A 12190-nucleotide genomic window follows, 5' to 3' on the forward strand; every position below is an offset into this window, starting at 1 on the left:
CATTGATCACACTGGCCCTGAACTCCCAGAGATCTGCCTGCTTCTGCCTTCCAGGTGCTGGGATTATAGGTGTCTGCTGCCACCCCTGACCTGGTGACTACAGTCTTTTGAAATCCTTAGACTTTCCTGAGGTTACCAGTGAAAAGATCATACTACAAACAGGGATGGCAGTGCCAGTGCACAGGCATGGCCCCGGTCTGCAATGGGAGAGCCTTCCCCGGCCTCAGAAACCCCTTGGGTGGTACCTTATTTCCTCCTGTGAGCTTTAGTTAATCCATTATTAAATGAGGTGACTGACGGCTTCTGAGACATCTTTCTGCTTCAGCCAGTCATGAAGAAATGAACTGTAGCTGAGTGTTCTGGGCTTTTGTGACTCTGATTGTAGGAGCTGGGGAGTCTTTCTCGTAATTCTAGCTAATGTTACCTTATCCGGTTAGATCTGTCATGACAGTCATCAATAGTTCATGGTCCGTATTTGGCCTTTGCAGAATAGCCAGGAGGAAAGACCAACTGGCTCTTCTCCCTACGCCACCTGCGCGATCCGTTTCATCCCCCTTTCTCGACTGCTCTTTATCTCGCCTGCATTCAGAGTAGATCCCGAGAAGATAAGAACATTTTTGGTCTCTCTTTAGTTTTCGCAGGAGATTGTCTACTCCTGCGTGAAGGTGGTTCACGGCAAACAGAGTTTGACACACGTTCGGAGCAAAGCCTGTGTTGCTGAGTGGAGACTCGGTTCTAATCCTGCTCCCTCTTCGCTTAGAAGTTTCATTTTTGTAATTTTTCTTCATTTTACTTTTGAGACAAGGTCTCTCTCTGTAGCACAGGCTGACCTAGAACTTACTGTGTACCCGAGGCGTTCCTCAAATTCCCAGTAGTTCTGCCTTGGGACTTCCCAAGTGTTTTGAGTGCAGGTATGAGCCACCATACCCAGTGAGAGGGTTTGTTTCTTTGTCTTTAAAGATTCATTATTTTAAAATTGTGTATATGTCTGTGTGTCTGTCTGGGGATGTGTGCCTGGTAGTATCGGTGTCTGGGAGGCTAGAAGAAGGTGCCGGATCTCTTGAAGCTGAAATGTTGTAAGTAACCCGATTGGTGCTGGAAGCTGAACCCCACTCCTGCAGGAGCCCTCTCATTGGTTTCCACCATCGTTATTTTCTCACCTGTGAAGTGTTAAGTGCGCTTCCTCTCTGGAATACCAGCTCGCATGGTTATATCATGCATTTTGTGCAGTTCCCGCGAGCTCACCCCAGTTCCACCCTCTGATGACCTTTCCTCTGAGGTCGTATCCTTCATCCAACTACCTCCTACGTCCCCTTTATTGTCAGTAGGTGACTTAAACCTAGTATTTTTAAGATGGAGTCTCAGATGTGCTGGCCTACTGACCTTTGTTTGTCTCTGAGAAAATGACCACTCCATTTCCTGGGCTAAAACCTAGGAGTCCTCCTGGGTTGTCTTCTTCCTCTCAACCTCCACCTCCACCTTTCAGCAGATGCTTTCCTGGTGACTTCTTTGTCCCTCTTACCACCGTCCTCCCTTACCTGGGTGGCAGAAGTGCTCTCCTGACATCTCTACCCACGCCCTCCCTCCCAGCCCATCTTCAGCCCAGATCCAGTTCAAAAGGAAGATCATGTTATCCATTCCCAAAAAATGCTCTCATGGGGCTGGGTGGCACACGTCTTTAATTCCAGCACTCGGGAGGCAGAGGCAGGCGGATCTCTGAGTTCAAGTCCAGCCTGGTCTACAGAGTGAGTTCCAAGACAGCTAGGACTACACAGAGAAACCGTGTCTCAAAAAAACCAAAAAGAGGGAAAAGTGCTCTTGTGGTTTCTTAGCTCATTCTGAAAAGGCCAAGATCCTCAGAACTCACTACTGCTTGCGAGGGTCAGTCCCTGAAGGTCTGGTCCTCCTGCTCTCTCTGTTCCAGCCACACTGACAGTCTGTGTCCCTTCCGTCACTTGGCCTGCACACCCTCCTCCAGGTGCCTCCCTGACAAGCCCTTCCACATTCCTCTTGGCCTTTGCTCCACACACTCTCCTTTATTGCCGACTAACCCTTGTACACATTCTGACTGGTCTGTTTGCTTGTTTTTTTTTTCCTTAATTCTTCTCCATAGTTATTTAAGATCACTTGACATTGGTATGTTTAGTTAATGTTTCTCTCCTCCTGTAGACAGAGACAGACATTTTTAGATCACTTTAACCACTGTCTCTAATACTCTGAAGGATGCTGGGCACATCTCTCTCCTCCCCTTCCCCCCATTTACTTTCAACTTAGATTTTTGGGGGTAGGTAATATAGTATGGTTCAGATTTCACCTACATTCCTCAACCTCCTTTCCCAGTCTGCCCTGGTGACTGATGTTACCTGTTTCCTGTTTATCTTTCCTGAGCTATTTACACAAACAGGAGAGAGATAAGACTTCCTTACTCCACTCCCAGCAGGATCCTTGCACAGATACCAAGTGTGTCAGAGTCTGTGCCCTTAGCGGTTGGTACTCACTCAGCGTGTCCTAGAGGAAGTCTGTGACGGACTGACAGTTCCAGTCTCGTGTACATAACGCTGCATCGACTAACTTTATAAGTGCACTCTTTGGTGTTAGTCAGCCTTTCGGGTAAATTCTAGGGAGTGTTCTCGGGACATGGAGAAGGTCTTTTAGTTTTGTTTTGGCAGGTATTGCAAAATTGTACTTGGTGGGAATTGTTTTGTGTGTCTTTCCCCCTACAACCTTATCATTAGGCTGTGAGCTATTGAGGCTGCCAGTCTGAGAGGTGAAAACAGTTTTGCAGTTTGGGTTAAACTGTGTTTCTTCTGTTATGCGTGAGGTTGAGGCACTCGAAACTTTTCCTGAACAAAGGAATGTAGGGTAACAACCAGCATGCTCCACGAGCACCGTGTTTGCCAGTCTCTTCATTGCTGGTCCTTTAGGTGTGGGCATGGCTGTCTGGTCCTTTAGGTGTGAACATGGCTGTCTGGTCCTTTAGGTGTGGGCATGGCTGTCTGGTTCTTTAGGTGTGAACATGGCTGTCTGATCCTTTAGGTGTGAACATAGCTGTCTGGTCCTTTAGGTGTGAACATGGCTGTCTGGTCCTTTAGGTGTGAACGTGGCTGTCTGGTCCTTTAGGTGTGAACATGGCTGTCTGGTCCTTTAGGTGTGAATGTGGCTGTCTGGAAAAGCTCTTGCATTCAGTGGCTCATGTGGTCATAAGGCGCTGATAGGACCCTTTGAGGATCTACTTGGCATATGACCTTATTCAGTGGAAGGAATAAAATGGCTGGAAGCTTATTATGACTCGTAAGGCATTTTTAATCTAGTGTTTTATTTGAAAGTTATGACCACCCTGGGTGCAGTGAGATAGTGATTGACATTACAAACCCTGTCCTAAAAACCACCAGAAACAAAACAAAAACAAAAGAAAAAGCAAAAAGAAAGAAAGAAATGCCTTAACAACAAGAGCTTGCTGGAAGAGGTTCACTTTTCTGTCCCTCGAAGCACCCTACACGTGAACACCTGAGCGTGTGGTTGTCCATTCATAAAAGCAAAGTCTGTCCAGTGTTTGCCGCTGTGCCAGGGACAAGGAGATGGTGGTTGTTGGACACAGGCACCGCTATTATCGGCCTCCAGTTAGAAGTAGGATGTGCAAGGCATACATTTCAGTTAGCAGAAACAAACGTTTGTCCGTGTGTCACATCCCAGTGAGTGTGCATCGCCCTTGGGAACCCTGCCCTGCGGCAGCGGGGAACCCAGGAGTCCCTTAGGCTGTGCTCTGACAGTGGCACGGAGGTGACTTGGCCAGGTGGCTGTGGAAGGCCGCAGGGTTGTTGGTAATGTCCGTCAGAACCTCCAGCTTATTTTTATTTTGCTTTTGGGTTTTGTTACCTTTACTATTATAGATGAAGGTTTGTGGAATCATGAGATTTTAATGCTCAGAAGAACTTTAGTTTTCCTAACTGAGACTGTACCTGAAGACGTTGAAGCGATGGAATGTTAGGAGTCAAGCTTGGGTTGCTGGGTTTCTCCCTCTCTCTGCGCAGGTGGGAGGGAGTGCTGTGGGGATGATTGAGGAGGGACATGACGAGACACATGTATGTACCTACTTACTGTGTACATGCGGAAAGAATGGACGGAAACGGGAAAAGAAGAAATTGGAATTTTAAGAGTTTAAATTAGAATGTGCTGAATTATGAAATAAAATCTGAAAAATTTGTAATCTGCCTCACTGATGTTTTCCCTCTTTAACTCACTTCCATTTAATCTTTGTTTCTGTATTTTTATTGATAAAGATAATAGAGAGCCCAACCTCCCCCCTCCAAAAGATTTTTCCAGGTGGTGGTGGTGGTGGTGGCACACACCTTTAATCCCAGCACTTGTGGGGCCGGTGAGGGTCTTGAGTTCAAGGCCAGCCTGGTCTACAGAGTGAGTTCCAGGACAATCAGAGCTACACGGAGAAACCCTGTCTCAAAAAGCCAAAACAACAACAACAACCTTTAAAAAGAAAATAGAGAGTTTAGATCCCTTAAAGGTGTTTTAGATGCTGTATAGAACGCATCTTCAGAGTTTTGCAGGGTTTCGTCAATGACTTTGTTTCCTTTCATTGTCACTTACTGTTCTTTTTCTTCTTTTATTTTCCAGAATTTTATAGAAGTGAAGTGATTAAGAATTCCTTGGTAAGTTTACTTTCTGACAGGTGCGTGTGACTCAACCTGTACCCCTGTTTCAGGAAGTGGGAGAGGTGTAAGCTGAGGCCCAGTTCCTGTGTTACGGCACACAGGATCTGCTCGGTTGTCAGTCATTGCTGAATTCTTCTTTTTGTTGAAAACTTTAATTGCATCATCATTTCCACTTACAAAGAACTTGGCTATTTTTGATTCTGTATTTATTTTGGCCAAATTCATAAGAATACTTTGACTTTGTATATAGAACCTTATTTCTCGGGGATGTAAGTTTTGTTCTATGAGAAAGCTGAAAGGGTCGGCCTGGGCATGTGCACATGGCTGTAATCCCAGGGTGTGGGAGGAAGGTGCAGGGAGGATTGCAAGTTTTAAGAGTAACCTCAACCAGACCGTGAGAACCTGTCACCAAAAAACAAGAGCAAAAAGCCAAGAACGAAGCATCCCACTTTTTCTGTTTGGAGAAGTTTCGTTTTAAAGTGTGTGTGTGTGTATGCACAGTAGTCTTGATAATTTTACCTCTTTTTGTATTTCATATGAATGAAATATTGTCGTAAGAGCCCTGGTGACTGGAGTTCATGTGCCAACTTGGTTGCCATGATCGGTTGACCCTGTGTGCTGAATTTGATTTGTTTGTATGTATTCTACTGAATGAATGTAATAGGTACTCATTTTTTCCCCTGTTGGTGGCCATATTTGGCTTCTAGTTTAGTGCTGTAAATACTCTGAGCATCTCTAGTGGAGCATGTATGTTTTTCTCTGGAATCCTGTGAACATGCTTACGGTTGGCTGAAGCTTCTAGCTGGCTCTACAATACTGTGCTTCCATTTATACTCTCTCCATTTGTATGAGAATTCTGATCACATTATTGTGAACACTTGATATTTTTAAAATTTAAATGTTGATAGAAATTATATACCAGATATTTTTTCTTTTGTTATTGAGGCAGCTATTCTAAACTTAGACTATCTAGCGCCAACAGGATGGTTAACTGAAAAGTCTGTAAGGGTGTGCTTGAGGCCCAGGCCTCCTGAAGACTGCCACCTGGTGGTTAAACACGTTAGGACTTCGTTGATTCTCATTCTCCCTCATCTCTTCCTCCTCCATCCCTCTTTCCCTCAAAACAAACACAAACAAGTGATGGAGGTGGGAGGGAGAGGGGGGAGGAGGGATGGAAATGTGTCTCCAAGTTATATGTCAGAATCATAGCTCTTTGTCACATTCCTTTAGCCAATGACAGCTAATGGTGGCAATTCTGCTTTAATTACCTCTGGCTTCAGCTAGACACCCCTCCCCCAAGTTATGAGTATTTCTGTTGTTCCTGATTTTTGGTTCAAGTGGAGGCTGCATCCTTACTGTGACTGACAGCTCATCCGAGTAGGTAATGACCTCAGCGACTGGAGGAGGGGTAGAGGGAAAGGCCGGCTGGAAGCCCTGGAGTTGATTTATCCACAGACATGTTGGGCGTTTGGAAATGCTCTGCCGTCTGTGATCTCAGGGCGGGTTAGCTGTGTTCTATGCATTATTTCTCACTGAAGCCAATGCGTCAACGCTAGGCATGTTCTTGTTCCTTGGTGAGGAAACAGGCTGGGAACTTGATGTTAGCTGCACAGTTCATGACACATCATCACGTCCCTCAGTGTGACTTTCACCTAGAGGCCACTGAGCCTTGCTGTTGCATACACAAAGCGTATAGCATGTATTTGTAGAGCAAACATGAGGCCCAGCTTACCAGAACAATCGCTGGGTTTGTGAGTAGAGTTGTCTTCAGCTGAGGCGGGAGCTGCACAGCATAAACGCCTCTTTATAAGTTCCTGGCCCGGGGGAGTCATTCCAAGTCACCTCCGCCTCAGTTGAATCATGGCTGAATAAATTAACACTTGAGCTGCCTCTATGTTGCTCACGTTGGACATGCGACTCCGAGTTAAACTGCGCCTTCATCAGGGGTTTCCAGCTTCCTCTAGTCTGCACGAATGGGCGGGTGGGCGACTGAGCTGGTTGGAACAGGCAGTCACAGTGCAAGGTCGGTAGAAGGTGCAGTGAAGGCTGAGGTGTGGTCCATCTCAGTCAGAGGGAGGAAGGCTGAGGTGTGGTCCATCTCAGTCGGAGGGAGGCTGTAGTGTGGTCCATCTCAGTGCAGAAGGAGGGAGGCTGCAGTGTGGTCCATCTCAGTGCAGAAGGAGGGAGGCTGCTGTGTGGTCCATCTCAGTGCAGAAGGAGGGAGGCTGCATGCAGTGTGGTCCATCTCAGTGCAGTATGTCATCCCAGAGCTGGGTAAGATGCCTGAGCTGCGCTGTCAGTATAAATTCTAGTGAGATATCTTGCGTGTGTTTTTAAAGAAATTGGTACAGCTTTTATGCATTTTTATTTGAGTTTCTTGTGGTTATGTATCTTGATAACAAACAATGATAGAGAAATGAATGCTGCTAATACATAATCATTATTTTTTGCTATTTGGGTTTTTTTTTTTGTTTGTGTTTGTTTTGAGACAGTGTTTTTCTGTGTAGCCCTCATTGTCTTGGAACTCATTCTGTAGACAAGGCTGGCCTCAAATTCGCAGAGATCCACCTTGCTCTGTCTCAGAAGTGATGGGATTAAAGGCATGTGCTGATAATAATGATTTTTGATTTTTAAACTTCTGATAAAAAAGTAGTGAACTCTCAAGACTATGAATCCTGATATTTACTGGAGATCGATTAAGTCAGCTGATGTTACCACTTGAACAGTCTCATCTACCTGGTTATTGATCTGGTCTGTATGTCAAGTAAACATTTAAAGTTCTGTCTGGATCTAGACAGTGAAAATACTGAGCAGTAGCATGAATAGGTGGCAGGCTGTATCTGTCTGTGCCTGCATGTACCAGCGTAGGAATTATTCATACAGAGGAAGGGCCGTTGGGAGAAGATGGCAGTGGGCTGCTGTGTTGGTACATCAGCCTGGAAAGGAGCCCTGGCCACCGTGTCTTCTATGAAATAAGCCCCCATGCCCTACAAAGGCGGGTCTTTGATTAGATGCTGCATTTGAGGATGCTCCATATCCCACCCTCCCCACCATGCAGCCTGGCCCTCAGGTGCTTCTGCTCAGTCTCCATTTTCATATTGGGAGAAAGTGGTTACTTCATGCCTTTTCTATCCCCTTGTCGTACGGGTAGTGAGAATTCGGAATGATGTGTGTGTTTATTGTGATGTGATCTCGTAGGGAGTTAAGTGGTTGCCTTTTCAGGCGGTTTAAGCCAGCTCTTGCCCTTCAGGCTTTGGACTGACGTCACAGTAGGCAAAGAAGATGTTGGATTTTTTTTTCCCATTTAAGTCTTATAACTAAAACAAAACCAAAAAAAATTTTTTTTCATTACTTTTATGCCAGGTGTGGTGGTGCACCAATTTTAATTCTGGCACTTGGGAGGCAGACGCCAGTAAGTCTCTGAGTTCAAGGTGACTGTGAGAGTAGTGAGGCGCTGTCTTAAACACACACACACACACACACACACACACACACAGAAGAGAGCCTCTGTGTTGGTGCACGCCTCCTAATACCAGTGCTTGAGAGGCAACGATCAGCCTGTTCTACAGTGGACAGTCAAGGGTACACAGAAACGCCCTGTCTCAAACAAAGAACAACACCCGGCCCCACGTACGCACACAAATAAAAATCAAAGAGAAGAGGAGCACGGTTGTTTTCTCCTGTGTCTCCTTCCGATCACTAACACACCCCAAGAGGCCAGCAAGCCCCCTTTTCTGGCTTCCTACAGAGAGCACCTCTGCCTCGCTCAGCCCATACGTGGCCTACTATGTTTTGTTCAGCATATTTGTGAGACTGTTGGTGTGTTCTGTTATTCCCTCAGTCTAAAGATCATCTCTGTTGAACAGAAGAATGTGTTTCTCTGGTGTTACCGAGGCTTATGTTGGGGCGTTAACCCCCTTAAACCTCTCAAGATTCAGAAGAATCGCTATAGCAGATGAAAACTGCTAACGATATTTGAGGGTAAATAAATTGACTCACGGAAGTCTTTTTATCATGTCCCACGTATTCTTCATGCACTCTTGATGTTCCTGGCTGTTCTTCCCACGCCAGTTTCTATACCACACAGGCACAGTTAGTAATTCCCTAGGTGATAACACTGGTACCAGGCACGCATTTCTTAGGGCTAATAGGAGGGATTAGACTGTCAAGGCAGGTCCTTATGTCTCGGAAGGGGCGCGACTGTGAACGCCCCAGCAGGCAACGACGTCTGACAAGCAGTTACTTAATGTCTCCTCAGCATCAGCTTCTCCTCCTGTTACCGACTTTACCAGGGCTCTGGAGTTAGAGGAGTAAGTTGAAATGTGTGCACACGTCGCTAGCAGGGGCTTGGCACTAGGACGTCAGGAGACATGAGATGCTCTGGGAGAAATTGCAGCCTTTGAGGAGGCCACAGCAGGCGAGGAAAGCCCCTTCCCAGTGATAGTTTTACCAGAAGCGAGAGTGAGCAGGGCCGTTCTTATTCCCCATTTAGATAACATGATGCACATCAGATAAGAAAATGAGGGAACCCTAACCTGTGCTTTCCACTGTAGTAGTTTGGTTTTTTGGGGGACCTCAAACTGATGAGGATTTCTTTAGCTTAGTACCTGGAATGTAACGTATTGTTTAGTTTATTCAGCAAATCTTTGAATCCTGGCTGTGTCTCCAGGGCACTAAGAGGGGAAAACAGTAGCAGAAACGCCCCAGCTTTCCAGAGGGTCTGTGTAGGGCTGGCAGTTAGGAGGCAAGCACTGGGGCACCCCTGCAGGAGAAGGGCTTGACCTGAAGTCTAGCGGTCAGAGAAATGTTAACCCAGGAAAGAACAGCTGTGGAAGAGCCTGAGCCGGGCTCTGCCCAGAGACCTCAGCTTCCTCATTTCAAGACCTGAGTTTGACTGACAGGTTCAAAGGTGCTTTTTTTAGTTCTGATATTTCTAGAATACATAAACTAGGAGACACCTTAGTTTATCTGCCAACGGTCCTTCCTCCTTTGTGCTGTGATCTGTGTAGATTAAACCAGGTGCAATGGTCAGAGAAAATGGACCACAGCTGATAATGTTTGTCAGGGTGATGACTGAGGGGAGCAGAGGGCGGATGGGGGAGCAGAGGGGAGGATGGGGAGCGGAGCAGAGGGGAGGATGGGGGAGCAAAGCAGAGGGGAGGATGGGGAGCAGAGCAGAGGGGAGGATGGGGAGCAGAGGGGAGGATGGAGGAACAGGGGAGGATGGGGGAGCAGAGCAGAGGGGAGGATGGAGGAACAGGGGAGGATGGGGGAGCAGAGGGGAGGATGGGGAGCAGAGGGAAGGATGAGGGATCAAAGGGGAGGGTGGGGAGCGGAGGGGAAGATGGGGAGCAGGGGGGGATGGGGGAGCAGAGCGGAGGATGGGGAGCAGAGGGGAGGATGGGGGAGCAGAGGGGAGGATGGAGGAACAGAGGGGAGGATGGGGGAGCAGAGGGGAGGATGGGGGAGCAGAGGGGAGGATGGGGGGAGCAGAGGGGAGGGTGGGGAGCAGAGGGGAGGGTGGGGAGCAGAGGGGAGGGTGGGGAGCAGAGGGGAGGGTGGGGAACAGAAGGAAGGGTGGGGAGCAGAGGGGAGGGTGGGGAGCAAGGGGGTGTCTCACACCTTAGAGCTCTGGTGTATCATGTTCTCGTTACCCGGAATTCCTGACTTTAATCTCCTGAATTTCTATTTGTGCATTCAAAGCTCCCACAGGCTCGAATGTCTTCCCCGCTTCTTAGAGTTGGTTGTTTCTTCCGTACTGCTGTGTAACCTTAGCATAATTCTGTCACCGGACTCTCCACAGTTCCTGTTTATTTATTTTTATGTATGTGACGCTGGGAACTGAACCCAGGGCCTTTGCCAGGCAATCAATGTGCTGCTGGACTGCATCTCTGGTGATGCAGTTGTTCTAAGTGGAGATCTAAATTGGAGTCCTGTGGGCGTTGTTTCTGTGCTGCCCCCTTTTCGTGGTTTGTGAATTTCATGCGTGCATGTAACGTGGTTTGACCACCCCACCTCCTCCAGTTCCTTCCATGTCCTTGAAAGCTGATTCTGCCCCCACCAGCCGCTGTCAGGTGCCAGCCACTTACGTCCTCAGCAGGGGGTGGAACTTAGCATCTCCCTGCGCCCCCATCTGTGCTGACATTTTTGGCCAGCTTGGTCTTGTGCAGTCTTGTGCATGCAGTCCCAGCGCTGCGAGTTCACCTGTGCAGCGGCCCTGACACATTGGGCAGTACTGATGTCCATACCTGTGGCTCTTACAGTCTCCCCTTCCTTCTACTTGACTATTCCTGAGCCTTGGAGGTAGGGGATGTTGTACGGTTGTCCCAGCTGAGAGCTCCGCATGCTCTTATTTCCTGCATGTTGACCAGTTGTGTGTCTCTGTATCTGCCCGTGCATTAGCTTCATGCATTGTGTTGAATAAACGAGAGACGGTATCACCATGTCAGTGGGAGCAAGAGTGGTCTGCGTCGAGCCGATAAATCTGGAGGTGCCATTGTCACCGTGCGTAATTGCAGGGTTGTATTGTTCGTCTTTAAAACAAGCTTTTATTTTGTATATGCCAGCAAACAGGGGTCTGAGCATGCCAGGCGCATGCGGAAGCCGAAGGACAGCTTGCAGGAGCTGACTCTTGTCTTTCTTCATGTGGGCTCTGGGGTTTGAACTCAGGTTGTCAGGCTTGGTGACAAATGCTCTTACCAACGGAGTCATCCTGCCAGCTTTCAGGTTTTTGAGTATATGGGTGTTTTGTCTGCATTGCTCTTGTGTGCCTGGTGCAGGCAGAGGCCAGAAGGGGGCGTCAGATACCCTGGAATTAGAGTTACAGGCGTTGTGTGTTGCCGCGTAGGTGCTGGCAGTCAAGAAGAGCAGCAACACTCTTAACCACCAAGCCACCGAGTCACCTCTCCAGCCCTGAGGGATGTTTAAGAACAAAATGATATGCCATCTAATCAGAACTCCTGTAAAGAAGCTGGAGTCTTAACTCGCATCTACGGTGTGTCTTAACTTCCATCTGCAGAATCCAACATGGAGGAGTCTTGACTTTGGAATTATGCCAGACCGCCTGGATACATCTGTGTCTTGCTTTGTGGTGAAGATTTGGGGTGGAAAGGACGATGCCTACCAGCTGCTGATAGAGTGGAAAGTCTACCTGGATGGGCTGAAGTACTTGGGTCAACAGGTAAGTTTCAGAGTGGCTTTCAAGGGTTGCCCTCTACAGATTAACTTGTCTAACTTTTCTATTGACTCTCTTCTCTCTACATTTTCAGTTATAATGGATCTTAATAGAAAAGAAAAAAGTAATTCAAAGTGTGCAATGAAAAAAAAAAAGTTACTTGCCAGGCAAGGTGACATGTGTCTAATCCCAGCACTCAGGAGGAGCAGGCAGGAGGAAGGCCATAAATTGGAGTTCTGACTGGTTTATACAGGGAGTTGTGGCCTAGCCAGAGCCTGGTAACAGAACCAGGACAACAACAAACAAGGCTTGTGGTACTGTGTCTACTTAAGTTACTTACGTTGTTACA

At 47.4% G+C, this 12190-nt stretch overlaps 1 protein-coding gene across 4 annotated transcripts in view; it reads left to right on the plus strand.

The window, feature by feature from the left end:
- Nucleotides 1-12190, plus strand: part of Uvrag (UV radiation resistance associated) — a 231516-nt gene that overhangs the window by 27186 nt on the left and 192140 nt on the right. For all 4 annotated transcript variants that reach the window (XM_048435068.3, XM_048435070.3, XM_048435071.3 and 1 more), the window contains exons 3-4: nucleotides 4630-4664; nucleotides 11686-11847. In XM_048435068.3, coding sequence (XP_048291025.3) covers nucleotides 4630-4664; nucleotides 11686-11847 — 197 coding nt within the window. The remainder of the gene's footprint in view (nucleotides 1-4629; nucleotides 4665-11685; nucleotides 11848-12190) is intronic.

This window comes from Myodes glareolus, chromosome 24 (genome assembly GCF_982192425.1).
Source record: "Myodes glareolus chromosome 24, mMyoGla1.1, whole genome shotgun sequence".
NCBI lineage: Eukaryota > Metazoa > Chordata > Mammalia > Rodentia > Cricetidae > Myodes > Myodes glareolus.